Source organism: Cheilinus undulatus, linkage group 17 (assembly GCF_018320785.1).
Source record: "Cheilinus undulatus linkage group 17, ASM1832078v1, whole genome shotgun sequence".
NCBI classification, from domain to species: domain Eukaryota; kingdom Metazoa; phylum Chordata; class Actinopteri; order Labriformes; family Labridae; genus Cheilinus; species Cheilinus undulatus.
This window is the reverse complement of record NC_054881.1, coordinates 37,183,401-37,206,082: the sequence shown is the minus strand read 5'-3', so window position 1 is coordinate 37,206,082 and position 22,682 is coordinate 37,183,401. Positions and strand designations below refer to the sequence as shown.

Genomic DNA, 22,682 nt, shown 5'->3' with positions numbered 1-22,682 from the left:
CCCTGTGTGCTTGCAATGCTTACATCTTTTTCTCTAGTCTAAGTTTTGCAGCTGAGACAAAAAACGAAAGCCCCGAATAAAGCCAGACAACACATCACAAGCAGCAAATTCATGAACACTTCACTTTCGCATCCAATGTCCAAAAAATCCACACAGAACAGTGAAGTGATGTTTTAAAATTTGGATAAACTGCAGTGAAAAGCACACAAAGCAAGAACACTGAGTCTAAGAAAGACTGAAGATGAAAAAGGTCATCTTTATTCCTCATACCAGCTCCAGATGTTATTTTTCTTGTGTGTTTCTATGGTAATATAAGGCAGAGATGCACAAGCATGCAAGCAATATTATGCCTTGGAAGGATAATAACGGAGCAGGAAATAAAAGAGGCAAAGTAAAGGAACATTTTCTTCAGAATTCACCATCTTTTAACCATCTACCTGCACACAATGCTTATGCTTTAGGTGGGTTATTATAACCTTGATACACACTTAACCTGGCTGTGAGAAAATTTCAATAAAAAGTATAACAATCAATTCATATCAACCCTTGTTTATCTTTCAGGCTGTGCTTTGGTTGCAGGATGCCTTTTTTCCAGAAACATTCAGAGCACAATCAATACAAATAAACTGAACAGGGGAGTGTTTTTTAATGATTTTAAATGATCCTACAGGGATAACTGTAATGAGTTTTAATGTGCATTGGGGAGGTCTGTGATCTCTACGCATTTACCATTTATTTGCCAAGTAGATAACGTCAAAAGAGACACAAAGTGAGCTCAGAGCCAGATTTTGTTGGCGTGTTTGCAAATTCTTTAGTTTATACAGTGAAAAAAAGAGGAAAAAGTAGATGATAATTCTGCTCAAATCCTGGTGCTACTTGCAGCAGAAATTTATTCTTTGTGGATCCGCTCCCTCGTGTTCATGCTGCCAATAAAAAGTATTCACCCCCATGGATGTTTTACCCTTTTACTGACTTTATAGATCAATCGTGGCCAAAACATAATTTGGCTTTTACGACAAAACACTGCACAGGAATCAGGCACCAACAGGACTTTTCAAGTCCAAGCTCAAATTCTCTACTAAACTGAGGTCTGGGTTTTGACCCGGCCACTCCAGATCATTCACCTGGTTGTCTTCAAACCATTTCTATGAACCTTTCGCCGTATAAATATATATCATAATATAAAATAAATCTTCTCCCAAGCCGTAGTTCTCTTACAGACTGAATGTGATTGTCTCCTAGTTGATTTTCCTATATCTTGCCGCATTAATTTTACCCTCTAACTTTACAAGCTTTCCAGGGCCAGCTGCTAAGAAGAATCTTCACAGCATGATGCTGCCACCGCCGTGCTTCACGATGTGCAGTGTTTGGTGTCAAACATAGCATCTTCTTTGATGGCCAAAAGCACCATTTTGGCCTTGTTAGACCAAAGAACTTTCTCCTGCTCGTCTTTTGCAAACTCCAGTCCAGATTTAATCTGAGTCCTCTTAAACAGTGGCTTTCTCTTTGCCACTCTCCCATAAAGCTTTGACTGATGAAGAACCCAGGCAACAGTTGTTAGATGCAGATTTCATTTGATTATGCTTTTCTCAGACTTCAATTGACTCCATGGATTGTTTTCTGTCTTTTAAAGGGCTACAAATTTACCTTTTCACCAATTACCTTCTTTTAATTCTAGGGTTGTAATGATACCAAATTCTTAAATGTTGATAGGATTTGAAGTAAATATTCAAGAGTATCAATACCTGTTTTGATACTACAATATCCAAAAAAATTTAAGTCCTAAGCATCTAGTTTTTCCCTATATTTTTTCTCTTTGATAACCAATTGCAAAGATATGTTGGTAATTTTTGTGGGAGTAAAGAAACACTGTTAATTATTTACCTTAATGCAGTATTTGGTTAAAAATAAGACCAAATGTCTAATTTGATAGTTTTCAATTTTTATCTATCACAAAGATTACATCATTTTAGAATATGTGGCATTGAAAACTATCTAAAAGAATCAAAAAAGATGGCAACCTTACACCTGCTATCCTTCAAGCCGTGATGTCCTACAAGTTAACAAATTCCCACTTTCAGATGAGTTAAGGGCCAAAGTTTGAACTCTATAATTGGAGTTTAGTGTGGTGAAGTATAGTGTATTTTTGGGGAAAAGAGAAAGCCTATAAATGTTAACAGTATGACTAATCGATAAGCCTGGTTTTCCAGCCAGGGGCGATGGCTGAAGAATGACTCGTGGGGAAAAAAACAGGAACCACTCTAGCCACTCCATCCCTCGCTCTCATCTTTCCTTCTCTTTCTGCCTCCCCCGGTCTCTCTCTCTCCACCCCTCCCCGGAGAATGGTGGCTAGTATTACAGCACTGTAGCCTGCAGCCCTTCCTGTGAGGGTCACATTGGGTTGACAGAGAGGACTGGCAGCCCAATGGAAATGGAAGCCATTCCTCCCGTAGGCACACAGGCTTATCATTCAGCACAAAAACAGGAAAGGCTGGAGCTCTCCTCATTTAGCTCCTCATACACACATAGGATCATTATGAAGATACCAGGTTTGACTGGAGGAGCTATTGCAGAATGTGTCATCAGCGTCCAAACATTATGTTTGTCTCCTGTGTTCATACTCGATCTGCATCTCTCTATTTACTGCACTTGTACATTTGTAAGGCCTTCAATGTATATTTTATTGCATCTTTTGTTTTGAGCTTCTTCGTAAACTGACAATCATCAAAAATAAACTTGTTTAGATTGCAAACAAACTAAACTGTCATATCTACGAGTTATTTTTAGTATATTTTGTATACCCTCGTGTTTTTTTTCTTGTATTTCCTGTTTTATTTTGTATACTTACCTTTTGTCTCTTTTTAGATCACTCCTTCTTGACCATCCCTACCTGTTCCCCGCATCTGTGATCACCTCATGTGTTCCACCTGTGTGTAATTGTCTCCCTTCCCCCAGTGTATTTAGTCTCCCATTTCTTTTCCCTCACGACCAGATTGTCTCATCCTGAAGCCTAATTTATGCTTCTGCATCGCGTCGACAGCATAGCTACGCGTAGCCCTCTGCGTTGACGCGGACCCCTACGCCGTAGCCTGATGCGCACCTCCAAAAAATCCTAACTACACATTGCGGCGACGTGGACCGCAAGGGCTGTGATTGGTCCGCTCAAAACGTCATTTCATCATCCATGTCCCTCAGTGGGCGAACCAGTGTGGTAAATTCCCCTGTTCTCAGCCTCAACTCGTTTAGTGGTCATACAGACCACCTCCGCAAACGTCTTCCCTGTCGCCTGCACTTCAACATTTGCAACAAAAGAATTTGTTTGTTGATATCGATGAGCTCCAACTCCAAACACACCTGCTCCACCTCGGTCGCCATGACTGGAAGATAAACAAGGATTCGGGTGTGAAACCACACACACACACACACACACACACAGCCACACCCCCTAGTGTCACGGCGGTGAATTACAGAGCGACACGTTCCCTCAACGCAGAACTTTGAATGGTCAACTATGGCGTCGCGTCGACAGCGACGCAGAAGCATAAATAAGGCTTTAGTGTCAGCGTTCCAGCATTCCCCCTCGTTTTTCTAGATGGTTTTCTGACCAGTATCTAGTTTTTTGACCTCGTCTTTGTCTGCCGTCTTGGATACCTCTGCCTTGTGTTCTGTGAATTATCACGTACCGACCTGGATTGATTAAACAGACTTTGAACTTTGCCTCTGTGTTTAACGAGTCTTTCACTTGGGTCCATTTGTTTGGTTCAGTGTCACATAAATAGGTGCAAAAAACCCTTCTTAAATTCTATGCGGCCCATGATATATCTTGTTTAATCTTTTTGATACCTGTTAAAAGTCAAAATAAATCGTAATTTAAAAAAAAAAATCTCTGTCTTGATTTGGACCATAGACTGTATAAAAACTGTTACTAAGAAGTGAAGCCAAATTATTAACTCCCTCACAGGCTGCAGTAATGGTAAACCCTGCCTTCTCCATGTTAACAGACGGGACGTGCAGCAAACTTGTAATTTAAACAAACATGTCAAATATATTTTGCTAAACTAGTTATTTGATGCCATAAAACTTGGAAATTTGACAGCTCTGTTGGCTACAGTTCCTTCAGCATTCTTGACCCCCTCCCAAGAATGCTGGTAGAAACCTGGACTCAATAATAACTATAAGAATAACTTCCAGGCCATCTCCAATCTCCCTTGGCTTCTGTTCCCAGCACAGCACAGAACTTTATCAACGACCTCCTCCTGCCCTCAAACTCCAGCCATCTTAACATCCTCCACAGTTCATCCACATCAAAACTGCTCATCCTCCATAGCTCTCCTCCCAAGGCGTCTCCCAGGGTCCGGTACTTGCTCCTCTCTTGTCATATCATTGATCACCATGGTCTCCAGTTTCACTGTTATGCTGACGACATTCCGCTTTACATTTCCAACAACTCCACCCCCACAGAAACACACTCCGCTTTAACTGCCTCACTGCCATTAAATCAAGGACGACAAACAATTCTATCTCACTAAACTAAAATAAATCAGGTAATATTGGCCCCAAATCTGTCACCAAGTCTGCTCATAACTTCAGCCTCCATACGGACACTTCCACCCTGTCTCCCTCCCACCTTGGCATCATGTTTGAAACTCAAGTCTCAGTTCATCAGCACATCAACCAACTCACTAAAACCACTTACTTTCACCTGAAAAAAAAAACCCAGCCTGCATCCCTCCACTACTCCCTGTCCCTGCAGCCAAAACTTAAATCCATGCCTTAATTTCATCAAGACTCAACTAATGAAGTTCAGCATTAGTTCATGCAGGGAACGGTAGTCATATGCCCAGCCATGCTTCTCTCTAATCCCTTTCTAATCCCCATTTGCATTAATGCTGATGCACCATGCTGCTGTTGCTGGCTAAGCTTAACCTCCTCCACCCCATCCTCCTCCTTTATAGCATAAAGCTTGTTGCACCCTCATATTCAGATTCATGCCATCTATTGTATTCAGCATGTACTGTCATTAATGTACCTAACCTACCCATATGAGGATTTTCTAGCTATGCGCTTCCTGGAAAGGAACCCAGGGAGCATCGTTTGAGCAGAGCCTTCTATGCCATGTTCAAATGTACAATTTTGCAATAAAATGGTAAAATGTATAAAAGTGCCCCTAACTGAACTGTGAAAACATTCACTATGGTACATCTTTCAAAGTCCTCAGTAAATTTCAGTACATTCAGAAATTATTATTATTATTAAGACTCAGAAAAGCACTAAAGACACAAATTTTCATGTAGTTTTCAGTTTATCTTTTGAACAACATTTAAAAAATGCAGTCCGAGTATTTTTGTCTGATTTATAATGCTGACAAGCTGATGTTAAAAAGGTGAATAGTTTGGAATGTTTATTGTCTTAATTTAGCAGGCAGCATGCTAACATTTGCTAGTAAGCTATAACACGACATAAAACTAATACTGATGGGAATATGGCCAGCTTTAGGGTTATTTTTTTGTAAACTGAAGCTGATGATGGTGCTATATGTAAAGTAGAACATCATGAAAATATTTGCTTGAAAGTGGAGTCCGAGAAAAAGTCATGGAACTACCAAAATTGGCAGGATTTATCTCTGGTGAATCATGGGTACCAGTACAAAAATTTCTTGAGAGAGCATTTTTCATTGGGCTATTTCTGTCTGGATCAAACTGGATGACAAATCTCCAGATCAATGCAGCTACTGTGTCTGGAAACTGCTGAAGATTTTTGCTTGATTTCCATGAGTCATACAAAGCAAGTCTTTCAAACTTGATAGGTGGTAAACAAGCACTGCTTGTTTGTAACAGATTTCATTCCAAAGGTTTTGTTAGGATGGACCCCTCTGGGCAACAGGAAACACAGACAATCAAAAGAGAGCAGGTACAAACAGTGATGGAGGCACTGGCCAAGATGAACTCGACTCGGGGTGAAGCTCAGCGTGTGACCAGAGATACAAAACAATGGAGGGAACTTGATGTTTGTGATGAGTGCATAGCAATCACCAGCCCTGACTCACAAATTAGAGTTTTATACGAGAACATTGAATATTACTCCATTTTGTTCTAAAGGTTTTTCAATTTAAGTACTTTAATTTGTGTGGGTATGTTAAGCATGAGAAACTTAATAAAGCCAATTTAAACTAATGAAAACAAAGCGACAAAAGGAGATGCTGGTACAAGAGGAAACAGCAAGGTGGGAATAAGAGACTTGTTAACATAGACGTCAGGAGACTTCCAGATCAATGTGTAAGCATAACTGCAGGGCTGAATCTTTTCTCTGTGCAGCTTGATGCTGTTTGGCTCTACAGTCAGCCAGAAACTGTGCTTCTGCAAGCTCAAACTACATTTCTCTAATTTTTTATCCTCCCTCTTTTTCCATCTTCATGTTATTTCCTCTTTATTGGAGCCTTCACCTTTTGTATTCACCTTTTTCTACTGGATGTAACATTTCCTCTCCATCGTGGCTTGCTTTCAGGGGATGTTAGAATTTTTCAAAGTCAGAATGCGGTGCACTGCCTTAATACTGCAAATTTGAAATGAGGAGTGCTCAGTAAATATATCCTTTTGTGATTGGAGCCCACACAGAGAAACATCACGTTTTTCTTGTTCCTTCAGAAATTTACAGATAAGGAGATGTATTTTAGGGATGTTCCTAGGTGACTTATTTCTAAATTCAAACTTTAAGTCAGACTGGCCATTTTCTAAAATAAAGTCAACAAAAAAGACAGTCCAAATCCAGGCTAAACATGGGATCACAGCATTTGTAGTTGAACAGTGTTGAAGTGTGGCTAACTTCAGCGGTGCATTTTCCATCAGCCTTCAGACCCCACATCATGCTAACCTCCACATGCCGTGTTCTGGTTGATATGCCAGGTTAGCCTGACACAGCCTACCTACAATTTCAATAGTGCCAAAATGCTCCATACTACAAGACACTATTACCATTTGATGGAATTTGCCTTTTTCTAAAGAATATTTTAAAATATATTTTTATTAAATGGAGCTGGAGCCAAATACATTTATATAATATATATCTTTGGCTCCAGCTCCCTGTGACCCCTCACAGAATAAGCAGCATAGATAATGGATGGATGGTTAGAAATTGGTGGATGAAAATTTTCACTTACATTTCATGAAAGTTTGTACATGTGGGTGAAGACGTTTTGTCTGTGTTACAGCTCAGACATGAATTTTGGCTGACACTAGGCCACATTTAATAAAATGTAACAATAATTAATTAAATCAACTAGTAATTCTGCTGCCATCTACTGAGGGAAACAAAATCTTATCATTTGGATGACTGAATATGCACATCTCTTATCAAAGCAGCTGTAGAATTTACAAACCTATCACAATAAAACATAACCTGACCTGCCACTTAAACTGTTTTCTTTATCTATGGCATGAGATATATACTTCACAACCATCTGGGCAACACCCTAGTCATGATTTTTGGGAAGTGAAGAACCTCAAAAAAGAAAATTAATGTCTGTCAAATTCATCATCAGCCAATCAGAGGAGCAAACCATATAGCTTAGTAGTGTATCACCCCAGGGAGTAAACTATGTAACACGAGCTCCACAGGCACACATATTGTTCACTATTAGTGGAGACAGAAAGGAGAAGAGCAAAAACATCTATTCCACCAAGAAAGGCTCCAACCAGCTCCAACCAACAAGCTTTCAATTTTCCTGCCTGATGGCAAATATGGAATCAAGCTCATCCATCAACTTTGCCAGTTAAATAAAATAGTGTTGTACCAATGCATTGGTGGAACATCCTTATTTGCTGATGGTGGCCTTGTGAACACTCAGTGGCCCATCTGCAAAAATGTGGCAAGCACCAATGACAGTTGCTGTTGTATGCGAACCATGGAAATCAGACTAACAAGTTAAGTTTTTGCTGTGTAGTGCACACACCCTCCAGATGGCTGTCCAGATCAGCCGAGTTTGCAGAGTGCAGCATTTTTAGACATGGTTGAAATTCAACGAAAAATAGTGGGACACTTTAAACTTTCTCCCCTAGTCAACTCTCAAGTTCCAGTTCAGTTGGGAATTAAGCAAAAAATGGTGCAGCATGACACTTCTCCCTCGATTTGAACAGTTGATGAGAGAAGTCAGCACATCAGCTCATCAGCTGCTGACATGATCCTCTCAGTAAGAGCCCTGAAATGACTTTTTACTCACAGAGACAGCTCCTGACTAGGTGTTAAAAAAAGACAAATACCACTTTACTGGAGGCTATTAGCAAAAAATCCACACAAATAGAGTCTGATCCAATTTTCTGCATAGTTCAGTTATGTGTTAGATTATATCCCTATGATATAAAACAAGTTCAACTAGTTAGGTAGACTTTCCCAATATGCAAATGTGTGCATTGTTTTTGAATGTGAAACAAAAAAAGTGAATGAACAACAATGCTTTACTTTTCACTGGGTTCAGTGTAAGATTATAGAAGAAAAAGGGAAAACTAGAACCAAAAACTACAATGGTAGCATAAAAGCATGCCCAGGTTACTGTCAGAAACAAAATAAAACTGTCAACTGTGATTGGAGAGAGGATCCAAAAGCAGTTTTTTCCCTCACTAGCCTCCTCAATTCCCAATAGAAAACTACCAAAGTGTCTATTAGCACATCATTTGTCAGACTATATTACGCTGGTACAACAAACTGCGTCTGTATGCCACAGCAGTGGTAATGAGCATGGCTGCCCACTGATGACAGCAGCAAGGAAAGCCTTAAAAGGATGCTTGTGCCTAACATCACTGTGACTGGCATCAGTTTCCTGCAAAGAGAGTAGAGACACATATTTTTCCTTCTTAAGCAGGGCTGTTAGTTTACCTCAAGGAACAGTAACATGAAAAAGTAATACCATAATAACCAGAACGCAACCTTCCTCTAGCCAGTTATCATACGGATAAATCCTCCTTATCGTTGCTTCCAACGGTGGGCTCGACTAAGAGGAAGAAGCAGCAACAAAATTAGAACTTAATCTTCCCGAAGGGGCTGAAGTGTTGAGAAGACTAGATCAATAACGTAGAGGATTCACGCCAGGAGTGGATGTTTACAGATGAAAGAAAGGTGAACCTCTGCAGGCAGTTCCAGCACATGCAGCAGTGTTTGTTATGGGACTGTGGAGCTTGTTGTCAAGTTGTTGTGATATACGAATGTAACAGCATGTCTGACTGGAGAGGAAACTTTGAAGCGAGGAAAAGACACTGAAATGTTAGGACTGGATTTCTTATGTTGATTCGAACTGAATAAGAACATTCCATTTAGATTGAATCGGTTGACTTAAAAAGTGACTGGCTACTTGCTTTGCCAGAATCAGGACTTGTATAATAACCAGCTACTTGGGTTGTACTGCAACAGGTTGTTTGCAGCATACATTTAGTTGTATCATATTTTGTTTTGTTAAAACTTTAAAAGTGTGATCAGGCAGAAGAATGAGGCTTAGAAGGTTCCAAAGTTTTTCACTGTATGCATCTTTTTATGCATGTATGTGTACAGTACACCCCAGTCATAATAGACTGGATTCGCCCCTGGTTCCTGGTGGAAAACACATTTTTTACCCTGACTCCATGAAATACTTTATTTCAAATAAATTCAAACTCTGACAATCCATACAGGCACAACAGATAACATTAAAGAAAGGTGGTTATATGCAGATCACATCATACCTGCCAACTCTCCTGCTTTTCCAAGGTTCCTCCAATATCTTTAGGCCATCTCACGCCTACCTCCTGTTTTGTTGTGTTTCCCATTAAACTTGCATAATTCTAATGACTTTACTACTAAATAATCCACATACGCAGATATGAATCACAGCACACACACAATTCACTGTTACATAAAATTTCAACCCCCCTGTCCCCTTGACTCGGCAACCCCCAACCTGATTAAAGGGGTGTGAGCACGGCTGCGCTCTTTGTCAGCAGAAAGGGGAGACGAGAGCTGCATAAAGAAGAAAGCTAGCAGAAAATGTCAGGAGAGGATAGCACTCTGTTTTTATCTCTAGCCCATACTTTGCTCTGTATCTCTTCTCTGCATTATCATAATACAGTAACACTTTGTTCATTTAATATTTATTTAGTACTTATTTAATACTTGCCCTCAAGTCTTAGTTATAGTGTGTTGGTGTGTGGTTACAAACTTAATGAGGGGCAGTGACTGTGAAATTTATGGCTGATACCAATACAAATGTTTAACATGAAAGTTTAGCTGATGCCAAAGTTGTTGTTTTGTTATAAGTCCTTCTGCTGTCAGACTCCCAGCATGCCAGCATTTTCTTTTACATTTGGCAATGAAATTATCAGAGTATTCAACAGGTGACTTCTTCTGCCTTGATAAAAGATGTCAAAGATGTCATGAGTTCTAGACATCTAAGCCTGGGTGCCATCACTTTCTGTTTCCTGCTGCCCTGTGCCGTTTCTTATGCTGATAGAGATAGGGCTAAATTGTTTATTTTTCTTCATGTTTTTGATCATGCATTTTTACTTTTGCCAAATTAAGTACACTTTGTACCTCATGATAAATGCATTTTAGCTCAGAGTATCGGTTATTGGTCTCATAAACTACTAATAATTGGTATTAGTGTAGGCCCTGAAAAAACAATATGGATTGGACACAATAGATAAACATTGGTAACTGATATCGGTACATGCAACATTATTAGTCCGATAATGGATCTTTGTAAACAGAGCTGATATTGTCTGGTACCAATGTTAAACTAGTGTATCTGAGCACTCCTATCAAAAAACTTACATACTGGAGTACTGTAGAAGTTACAGCCATGTGGAGAAGTTTTAGGCATTTAGGGTGCTAAGGATTTATCATGGGCCCAGTGTGCCACGACCATATAGGCTGGGGGGGGGGGCAGCAAATTCAAGCTTGACCCATGCTGACACATCATCACTTCGTCCCAGGGATGCCCAGAGACTCCTGGCTGTTTACAGCCCCTCTTGACATCCACAGCACAACCATGGGCTCGTGGCAACCTGACTTCCGACCCCAATGGCAGCCTAGGTTGTGCTTTACTTGCCAAATTCCCTCCTTACTCCACCTTATGAGTGTGGACTTATTTTTCACCAGATTATTTTCCCATGCCCCTGGTAATATGCAAGGACATCCAGAGTATGACTAGAGTTATGTCGATCCTTCTTCCAGCCTGATGGTGCCCTCAGGCAGCTTACTTGCCAAATCTACCCCTTACTCCAGCCTAAATTTCTCTCAAACATGCCCAAAAGTAGTCATCAACAACTAAAACTTCTTAGTGCCACAAATCCAAATAACTCGGGAAGACAAGGAGACAGATAAAGTTCACACAATCAAGAGTCCTGATGCTTTGTAGAGAAAGTTTTAAGGATAACATGAGTTGTTTAAACCATTTTCTGCTTATATAAGTTTCATAAAGGAAACAAATAACACAGATTTCAGCACCAATAGCTTAACTTTATAACATTAAGCCAATGGCAACAGAGAACAAGTTATTCCCAGCACCTAATACTCTATACTGGACCAACTGGCAAAAAAGGAACAGTCCCAGACATAATGTGTTTCCCCATTTGTTAAATTTCTACATAAAGATGAACTCGTCCTATAATTTAAAATCTGGATAATCAAAGGTGAAGAGGGAAACCTTGCATGTTTTTTGCATAGCCTCATTAGGCTGGGAATGATTGCATGGCACTAGTGCAGAAATTCTTGTAAGAGGTGCAAGCCAGACTTTTCTGCATCTATTTAAATGAAATAAGCAATCAGTTTTGTGTTTTGTATTTCAACAATAAAGGCAATTTAATGGCAAATAAAACACACCAGAATACAAACTTTAAAGTTTAGTAGCCTAATGGGTTTTCTTCAACCCACCATAGTCATGTGAAATCTGACTGAATCCCTACACATGCTGAACTCTACGCCTCATAACTAATCTCATATGCTTTGTATCAACATTGTACCATGCATGGGCATTAGTGTTTGAAGTTAGCATCTGTGAAGCGAGACAGGGCGTGGCTGTCATCCTTGCCAATACATTCAAACACCAATACAGCATCAGTAATGACATCTCTCCAGAGAGCTTTAGCCTCAATGGAGCATGAAAGAGAAATGAAGGAAGACAAAGACGAAAAGAAAAAGGAGAGTGCGACGGAGCAGAATATTTGTTGAGTAATTATTCATTGATGGGTGATAAAATGACACAGGAAGAAACAGAAATTCGGATGTGTTGCATACTAATAGAAGTTACAGACGGGCAATCTGCGTCTCTTAACAATAGCCAGCTGCAATTAGAAGCTGTTCTCCACCTGTATGCAGCTGATTAAACACGATACACAACAGCAGAACTTCAGAGCGACAGAGAAATGCTGCTGTGTCTCTGAGGAGGAGCGCTCACCTCCTGTTCACCTCTGCTGGGTGAAGGAGAGGCTGCATCGTGCTCCTTTGTGAATGCCTGATGCAACGACAATACAAAGTCTTTCCATGGGGGCTGCAGAATTCAACACTGACTCATGGATTTCTACTGGTATAGCTGATGGACTGCACAATAACACCAGAAGAGAGGGTTAAATAAACAAAAGGCTCTTTTAAACATTTACAGGAAAATAAAACAGGGCTTATGGGATTTTCCAGAATTTATCTTTGCTTGACTTAATTGCTTGATTTCCTAAATTTAACACACTAAAGCTAGAACAAACCACACCCAAGTTGGCAGCACATGAAAAAAGAACTTCATGATGGGATTGCAAATGAATGAACCATGCAACACGAGCCAAGATCTGTACTTATGAAGCATGTATGAAGCAGCAGAGGATATCCTAATTAGGCCTCGGGACAGTTTCGGAGTAAGTGCTCTGTCAGTTACGGGTGTGTGGTGTGTTTAGCTTAATATGACTGCTCTATCCATCAAGATGAAAGGAAAAAAGAACTCAGAGTTAGTGTCTTTGTAGTGTCTTAATATATCCAACTAAATCAAGATGCTTTAAATGATGTAAAACTTCAAAAAAGAAAGCACTGATATGCTGCAGTTTGATTGCTGCTTTCACTAATTCTTCTTGTTTGTGCCAAATGTCTCTGTGCCTTTACTTTGAAAGGCTACAGCAGCTTTTAACTGTGTTTGCAGCCTCAAAAAGGAAAAAATAAAGGATTTTTGAACAAAGAAGGCGGGAGGGCGTGCGAGGATAAGGATCAGCAAGTTTGAAATAACATCTCAGCCTTTTTCTTTTTTTAAGAAGTGCATCCAGAGTTGGCAAAAGAAGCCACAAAAGAAGATTGGGAGGTGAGAAAGAAGTAAAAGTTCAGTTCAGTTAGCGCTTTGCTCAGGATTAATTGAAAGTAATTAAAAATGTGTCCCATCCCTCCAGGGACCAAAAAAGGCCCCACTCCTGCATCAATCAGCAGCTATCACTGTGGAGTCGAAACCCACTGAGTGGTGGGGTACAGTGTGTATAGACATCACTTCTTAAGCACAGATCATTCATCATGCCGCTGAGCTGTGATAAAGTCAAATAAAAGTTTCAAAGCTCTGCTGATGAGATACTGTCAGGGAAACTAAATTAAGGCACACGTCAACGCTGGCGACTGATGAGGCAGAAAAGACAGAGAAGTCAATGCTGAGAGGAAAAGGCAGCCTCAAGCAATATTCCACTTAAAACAGACAGTTATTTTAGACATTACAAGGACAACAAGATGCCTGTTTCCTGACAGAAAATCTTTTGTTCATTAGAAATGCTTTAGATGTGAGTTAAATCACTCAGTATTTTTAAGGCTTCCTGCAAATAATGATTGCTTTTATATTGATTTCTCTCACAGGTTTATCAGCTAATCAGTGAGTGTTTGATGGATAAAAAAGAAGGAAAATATAGTTTTTCAAATACAGATACCATACAAAGCTCTAAAAATGCAGTATTGGTATCTGTGAAACATCCATCAGTAAATTATTTTCCACAGTTATAATCCACTACTTCAGCCTGGCTGCAATTCTTTAATACAGAATCATTAAAAACAAGCTGCTCTATCTTGCAGATTGAAACTTACTGTGACTAAACCCTCTGTTTCTGAGAGGTTTTATTGTGGTGCTAGCTGACACAAAAGTTAGTCCTACACTGTTTTCTCCTGTTACTAAATGTTTACGCTGAAATAGTCTTTAAATTTTCATGTATAAATGCATACTTTTTCACCCTAACATCAATTTTCCTGTATTTTGCATTATTCATTTTATCCTCTGCCTTGACAAGCCTTCCAGTGCCATCTGCCAAGAAGCACCCCCACAGCATGTTGCTGCCACCACCGTGCTTCACAACGGGATGGTGTGTTTCTGATGATGTGCAGTGTTTGGTGTCCCTTAAATAAAGCATCTTGTCTGATGGCCAAAAAGCACCATTTTGGCCTCATTGCACAAAAGATCTTTCTATCACTTGACCATGGAGTCTCCCACATATTATCTGGCAAACTCTAGTCTAGACTTATTATTCAGTTTTTTTCAACAGTATCTTTTTCTATGCCATTCTTCCGTGAAGCTTTGACTGGGGAAGAAACAACATCTTCAGAGTAGTTACAGGTGTCTTGGTGGCTTCTCCCACTAGTCTACTTATTGCATGTTCATTTAGTTTGTGAGGCAGATTTAGACATGTGCCATATTCTTTCCATCTAGTGATGAGCGATCTAATGGAACACCAGGGGATGTTTAGTGCCTTGGAGTTGTTTTTATCCATCCCCTGACTTACACTTTTTAATAACCTGTTCCCTGAGTTGCTAAGAGTGTTCCTTGGTCATCACAGTGTAATGGTAGCCAGGAATTCTGATTAACGACTGACTGGACTTTCCAGGAACAGCTGTCTTTATACTACAATTGTGAGAACACTAGCACCAACTGGATGGACCTCTTTTAAATTAGGTCAGTCACTTTAAAAGGGGTGAGTATTTATGCAATCACTGTTGTCATTTTGTCACAGAAATCTATTTTCTACCTGGACCTTAAAGAATTATTTTTTTGCCAAAAAAATCAAAATTATATTAAATATTACTGACTTATAAAACCAATAAAAGGGTTAAACATCAAAGGTGGTGAATACCTTCAACTTTTATTTCTCCATCCTGTTTATTTTCTTTATTATAGCAAGGGAAACTGCATTCAAAAGCATGCCTGCTGTTTTCATTGCTATTCAAGATGCTCTCTCCACAACTTACAAAGGAAAAAAACTGCCCAAAAGTTGGGGATTTTCTTTGTGGCCTTTTCTGTCACTGTGAGTGTGGGCAGACTTACAACCAAAATATCAAACATGACAAACATCTGACTATGTGGGAGCAGCTGGTCAAGTCAATGACACACAATCAGACTGAGAGTTGCAACTTCCAAGTGAGTTGAGCAACTTAGAATTTGTGTCTGAATTGTCTGGAAAAAAAAAAAAAAAAAAATTGCACAGACTACGCCCGCCTCAAGTCTGGCTGAGCTCATGAGTGAACAAAATATTCATGAAAATTCACAGCAAATGAACTGGCAGGAGTGGAGAAAGTTGTTAACAAGCAGCTGTGCATGCTATTGTGCTGCTTCGTTCTTTTCTGCTTGCATGTTCATTTCCAGTTTTTGGTAGATTCTGTTTTATTATAAGTAAATGCAAAAAACTGAGACTCAAGACTCTTATCACTTTGTCAGGCATCAGCATCTCAAGCAGGAGAAAAATGTAAAGGCATAACCTCTGCTGTTTAATCAACCAAAGCAAATTTGTTCAATTTCAAATTTACAGAGCATAGCAAAGCAGCAAATATTTGAATTTCAGTGGCTAGAACTGTGACTTTCTGCTCTTAAAGTCCCACAACCACTGCTACTATTTTGTTTGAGTAAGTGACTTTTCAATCCAGTACTTTACATCATATTTTCAGTGGCAGACAATAAAATGGCTTTCCCTGTCATATCTCACTCTGATGCTTTGTAGGGTCAAAATATCCCCATTTGTTTCACCATGCTGAAAAGACAAATGCTGTGCTGTCAAAGCAAAGTAAAATATAGCTATTTTGGATGGATGGAGGGGGGATTATCTGAGTCCACTGGCCTGCTGTCATGGGAGACTTAGCTCCCACTGTGGTAGACTAATCTTCCCCCCTTCGCTCGCAGTGCTAAAGACAGCGGTGGATATATTGTGCTTCTGTCCTGCATCGGTATGCCGGGAAGCACTGCGGGGGATACATGTAAGGGATTAGCTTGAGTTAAAAATGTAATACAGGCTGGTGCGGCGAGAGGAAATCACCTGTCTGTCTGGTCTCTGTCTGCTCTGTTTTACAGCTGTAAGGGTCAGGAGTTCAGGAGGCGAGCAGGCAGCGGAGGAATATTTAACCTCTTTGTGTTTTTAATCTCTGCACACTGCTTTATTGGAAAGTAATGGTTTTCTATTCTGGTATTAGTATCTGTAACTTCTCCACAGAGGGTGCAAACATGGAAAAAGTCATAACAAATCATAATAAAACTACTGACCTTGGCCTTGCCGGTGCTCTGAAGAATATGGACGAGTGCACATGCCATTTCCTCCTTGTTCTTGACGCTAATCCCTGGTTCGAGCACCGAGCACAGCAGCATGTAGTTATTGGTGATATACTCTGCAAACTCCTTGTACATCTCCATGGGCAGGATGTTCATGCTCTGATAGCGTGCCTTGATCCGTATCATAGGCCCAGAAGTCTTTCCTTTAGGTGGGTTGGGCATGCTCACTGGATACCACTTCTCCACAAACTGCCGCCCGGTAACAGTGGCGACGGGGATGTTGACGAGTCCAATGTAATTGTTTTTATCTTTCTTTTTTTTCTTGTCTGTGTCTTTGTAGAGGTGTGCTGTAATGCTCTTGACAGCAGGCAGGTTGTTGAACTCAAAGTGCTCTCCCCAAAACACATTGTCCGTCTTGAGTTTGCAGGTAGTGCGCGCGTAGAGTGAGTCATCCAGACACAGCTCACAGAAGTACTTCTTTTTGGCTGGCAGGTCTTTGGCCTCGATGATCCACAGCCGCAGCAGGTTCTCCACTCGTCGACTGTTGTCCTGGACGTGGAGAAATGATAGAAGGAAGATAAGTGAAGTCTTTTTACAAAAACTTCTGCAAACATCACCAGTGGAAAGTTTAAAGAAGGAAAAATAGATCAAATGTCTATTTCAGTACAGGGACATGCACTGGATGAAAACCTAAAGATGAAACAAGTGAGGGAAATAATTTAATAAATCAAATGTCTACAGATACAAAACAATCACATCTTAAACGCGGCTCAGCGTCAAACCCTGATTTTCAAGTTTTTTTTCCATTTTAAACGACAAGAACATTGCAAATAGCACCTCAGCCGTTTCATAATGGATATTTTTGATCTTCCTGCATCTGTGGTCCTGAAAAGAAATCACAGCATATCACTCCTACCTTATTTCACAGGATGCCTGCGTGTTGTTGTGTCATCAATTAATTTCGAAAAGAGTGGGGGGCATATTTTTGGCCCATTTGTCATTTTTCCGACAGCCTTGAAAACTACCTCAGAAGGCTAAGAGAGGAAAAGAGGAACTAATAAAGACATTGTGAGGAAGAAATGCTCAAGAGATGCCACTGAATGTTTGAAAAAATGCTTGCTATTGTTATTGTTTAAGAAAGAGTTGCAACAATATCGTGTTTGCTTTTCATACTAAAGACAAAAAACATTCTTCAATGCAGAAGACCGCAGTTTGTTGATAGTGGTAGTCAGTCATCTCTGAACTGAACAGTTGTGTTTCAATCTCCAGGTCCTGCAGCCACATGTCTATGTGACTTTGGGCAAGGAACTTAACCCTAAACCATCCCAACTGCTGCACCAGTGATATGTGAATGTGTATGGATGTGTAGAAATGGGATTAGTTAAAAGCTTCCAACACAGCAGCCTTTGCCATCAGTATGTGAATGTGGAGTGAATAGTTGTGAATGTGTAGGTGTGAAATAGCACTGTTGAGTAGTCAGACGACTGGAAAAGCACTCTACAAGCTCAAATCTAGTTACCATGATATGTTTTATGCATTTCTGAGCCTCTGGTTATCATATAACCCCAATACAGGTCATGAGAAACATATATTTATTCATATACGGTAAAGTTTATGCACTCCATCACCTATGCGCAAAAGTAAACAACTTCAGTCAGTAACACTCTTGAATAAAACTTGGAGTGAACTCGTGTAGGACAAGGTAGTCATACACCCAGCCATGATCAGCTGACAGCTAGCTATTTCACTAAACACAGCAGTGCATTCAGACAACGTTAATTTTGGCAGCCATTTTTAATTTTAGTTTTAGTCTTTAAAAGAAATACATTTTAGTTTTAGTCACATTTTAGTCATTTCTGTCCTTTTTAGTTTCAGTCAAGTTTTAGTCGACGTAAACTCAAAACATTTTAGTCTAGTTTTAGTCCATAAAAAGTCCTCACATTTTAGTCTTTACTTTTAGTCCAAGCATTCATTTTCTTGCCTAAATCTGGTACCAAATCATGATAGTGTGTTCTCTGCACCCTGCCAAACCTGGGGTCCCTGCTTTCTACAGCTGAGAGGCAGAATAGATACAGCTGCATTGTTTTTGACAGATTTACAAACAGTGGAGAAATATCACTGATTTTGAATGACTGATGAAAACTAAATTACATTTTTAGTCTAGCTTTAATCATCTTGACAAAAACGACACTTAGTTTTTGTCGGTTTTAGTCATCACGGATCTATTTTTGTTAGTTTTAGTCTAGTTTTTGTCATGGAAAAAAAGGTTGTCGACAAACAGTTTTAGTTGACAAAATTAACAGTGCATTCAAATATGACATATTTCTCACTAATCCCTGCTTGCACTGATGCAGATGCACCACGCTGCTGCTGTTGGCAAAGCTTAACATCCTCCACCCCAGCCTCCTCCTTTATAGCATGAAGCTCGTTGCACCCTCATATTCAAAATCACGCAACTATGGATTAATTGCTTTGAACTAATTAATTGTTTTCAATACAAATTTCCATAAATGCATCTTTCCATATGGGCTTCCAAGCCATGCGCTCCCTGGAAAGTCAAATCATGCTGCTTGACTAACCCAGGGAGCATCTTTTGAGCAGAGCCTTTTCTGCCAAATAAAACTATCCATATTGCAATTAAATGGTTAAATATATGACAAGAGTGTTCCTCAATGAGCTACTTTTGTGCACCATGTGCCCAGTATTATGCCATCTTCATTAAAGACGCTTGCATTTCTGTGATTTGAGTGTGTGCCATGTGTTTTTTTGTACATTTATTTTCCTGCATTAAACACCAAAAATTACTTCTTTTGAAATCAACAAAGGTTCATTTTCAATTATTTCTGAGACTTATAGTTAATATTGGACCGTCCATTAAAGGTAAACATGGGTTATATATGGGAGGAAGATATGTAAAATACCTGGTGTGTAATCTTATCTAAGGTATCTGTGATCACAGAATTTGGTCATGGTTTCAGCGTAAACCCTGACCAGTAAGGCCTCCCTGTCAGCGCAGTTATCAACTTTGAACATACTCATCTATTACTTTCTTTTGAAACAAAGTTTCTCTCTGCTGTTAATAAGAAATCGTATGCATACACTTTCATGTACGGGGAGATGTGTTTTCCCACAATGATGATCCACCTGTAAATTACCTATTATCATAATTACCCGTAATTATCCTCTTACACACCGGCTGAATTTTGCAGGCTTAGCATTTAGACGGCTTGATTAATTTCCATTGATTTTATCTTTAGTGGATTGGTACTTCTACTTCTCCTTTATTATTCCACATTTTTCAGAAATAACTTCTTTTACTGTAGGGCAGTGGCACTGGATACAAAAACGGACCAGTAAACTATGAAGTCATAGCTGGAGACTTGTGTGTATCCTGAATTATGTCCGCTTTATGTTTACAAACAGTGCCTGTAAAAAGTATTCACCCCTTTGGATGTTCTTCCCCTCTAATTGATTTTGTAATCAATGATGGACAACATAGTTCGGCTTTTTTTGACAGAAAAAAATTACAAAAAAAAAGAAAGAAATCAAAATTAAATAAAATTATTTAATGTACAATAAGTGACTGCATAAATATTCACCACCTTTAAGTCAGTATTTAGTAGAAACTCTTTTGGCAATCACAGCACTGAGTCTGTGTGGATAGGTCTCCATCAGGCTTGCACATCCAGAGACTAGCATGAACATTCCTTTTCAGGTCCAGTCATAAACTCTCTACTGGATTGAGGTCTGGGCTTTGACTCTTGCACTCCAGAACATTCACCTTGTTGTCATTAAACCATTTCTGTGTAGCTTTTGCTGTATGCTTCGGGTCATTATTTTGCTGGAAAATGAATCTTTTAAGCCGTTATTCTCTTGCAGACTGAATAAGATTGTCCTCCAGAATTTTCCTGTATTTTTCCCTGTTCATTTTACTCTTTACCTTTACAAGCCATACAGGACCAGCTGCTGAAAAGCATCCCCACAACATGATGCTGCCATCACCATGCTTTACAGAGGGGATGGTGTGTTTGTCGTGATCTGCAGTGTTTGGTGTCTGCCATACATAGCACCTTGTCTGATAGCCAGAAACAACCATTTTAGTCTCATCAGACCAAATAATTTTCTTCTACTTGACCATGGAGTCTCCTGTATGCCTTATGGCAAACTCCATCTCCTGATTTATACTTTTTTCTCTGGGTTGCTTGGAGGGTTCTTTTGGTGTAATGGTAGCCAGGAATACTGATTAACCAGTGACTGGACCTTCCAGACAGAGGTGTCTTTATGCTACTATCATTTGAGACACATTCACTGCACGCAGGTGATCCCAGTTTCACTAATTGTAAGAGTAGTGACACCAAATGGCTGGCTAATTCTTTTGAATTAGTTAAGTCACTTTAAAGGTATTCATGCAGACACTTGTTTCACATTACATATTTTTATTTAACTGACATTACTTTGTAGATTTGTTTTTGGTTAAAAGCCAAGTTATATTGACCATGATTGATTCATAAAATCAGTGAAAAGGTTAAACGTCCAAGGGGGTGAAGACTTTTAGCAGCTATACCGTCCATGCTTGCTTACTGTCTTTCTTACACTCGGGTCTGCAGAAATGACTAGATAATAATAACCATTTGAAGCAGGTACTTGGAGTTATCTGAATCAACTAATACATACAGTAAATAGATAAATACTGAGCATCCCTAATCAAATAAGCAATTGCAAGTTTGAAATCTGACTAAATTGTTAATAACAAGCCTAGAGACTTCCTTATCTGATTCAAAGGACTTCAGTATCTGCTACCAGCTGCTCTGCTTGCCAAAAAAACCTCTCTCCTGATATCTCAAAATCACAGAATAATTAAAAACCCAGAGCACAGATTGAGATAACACATCCTTACCAAAACAGCAGAGAAGATGCACTCTAACACTTTTAGGGAACGTGTCTTTTCCCAGCAGAATTGAAATTACTGAGTATTATATCAAATAATGGCACATGGTAGAGCAGATATGCTGTGAGATCAAGACTATTTTCTTTGCTTGACATACTCTCTGCCACAGCTGAGTTGGAAAGGTTACAGATGGTGTCAGTGATGCAGAGAAAAGCATTCTGGGAGTCCCGGTGTTCCTGCTTACAACCTTTGTGCCCTCTGTTGCTGAGGTTTGAGAGCACAGGTGGGTGTAAACTCATCGGATTACGTTGCTGTACATACAGCTGTGACACAATAACACCAGCGTATATCTCACTGTCTTTACACTAATCAGCAAGGGTTGGAATTGAGACACTTGTGTATGAACTTATCAGCACTGATTACTACACACAGTCTCGTCCCACCTGCTGTGTATTTACATATTTACCTTGTTGGGTTGTACCGCTCTCCGCAGATTCTCCATCCATTTGTCTCTCTCGGCTGATGAACGACAGGAAAAACATTTGCTTCCCGTGGAGGTGGTGACCTACCGCCGTGACAAAGAAAAAGAGAGAGAGAGAACTGATCAAACATTATGCATAACAATAAGAAAGAATAAGTAGGACAGACAGTTTCTGCTAAACTTAGCTCATAAATACCACTTTGTCTCTGAGAGGAAAGAAGCTTATCAAAAATATACGCACACAAACACACAACAGAGGATAGAAGGAGAGAGAGATGACTCGGCAGTGCTGAGGAGTGATTGAATGGTGTGAATGGAGAGAAGAGATGGAGCACTATTTTGGCAGGCTGCATGATGAGTGGATGATGAAAAAATGCACAAAAAGAGCGAGCAGAGAGAGACTTAAAAAATCTGTGATGTAATGAGCAGGATAATAAAGATTAGAGAAGGTTTTAGTTCTCTACTGTAGACATTACAGGATTAAAATCTTTCATCAATTTTTATTGCCTTTGAGGGTTCCAAAGCAACACTGCAGCAAACCTGTTTGTACACAAAGGAATCACAAGCTGTTTTCTCCTGAAATTTTCTAAAATAATGCAGGACCAGATGCAACTGAAATTTTTGAAGTTGTAATTCACATGTTCGTCACATCAAGAAGTTTTCTCTGTTAGATAGAAATGGTTTCAAAAGCAGGACATGATGTAAAAAGGACACTGTGGCTGTAATGTTTGCAAATATCCAAGATGGAGGGCAAAGCGAAGACTCTTTTTCAAAGTAATTTTTTCCTTTATGTACAGTGCTTAACAAATTTATTAAAC

The 22,682-nt window shown here is 39.6% G+C and overlaps 1 protein-coding gene across 9 annotated transcripts in view; it reads right to left on the bottom strand.

Moving 5' to 3' along the window:
• dab2ipb (DAB2 interacting protein b) overlaps positions 1 to 22,682 on the bottom strand; it is a 224,885-nt gene that overhangs the window by 45,372 nt on the left and 156,831 nt on the right. For all 9 annotated transcript variants that reach the window (XM_041811069.1, XM_041811067.1, XM_041811066.1 and 6 more), the window contains 2 exons: positions 21,850 to 21,948; positions 16,490 to 17,044 (listed from right to left, as the gene is read on the bottom strand). In XM_041811069.1, the coding sequence (XP_041667003.1) occupies positions 16,490 to 17,044; positions 21,850 to 21,948 (654 nt within the window). The remainder of the gene's footprint in view (positions 1 to 16,489; positions 17,045 to 21,849; positions 21,949 to 22,682) is intronic.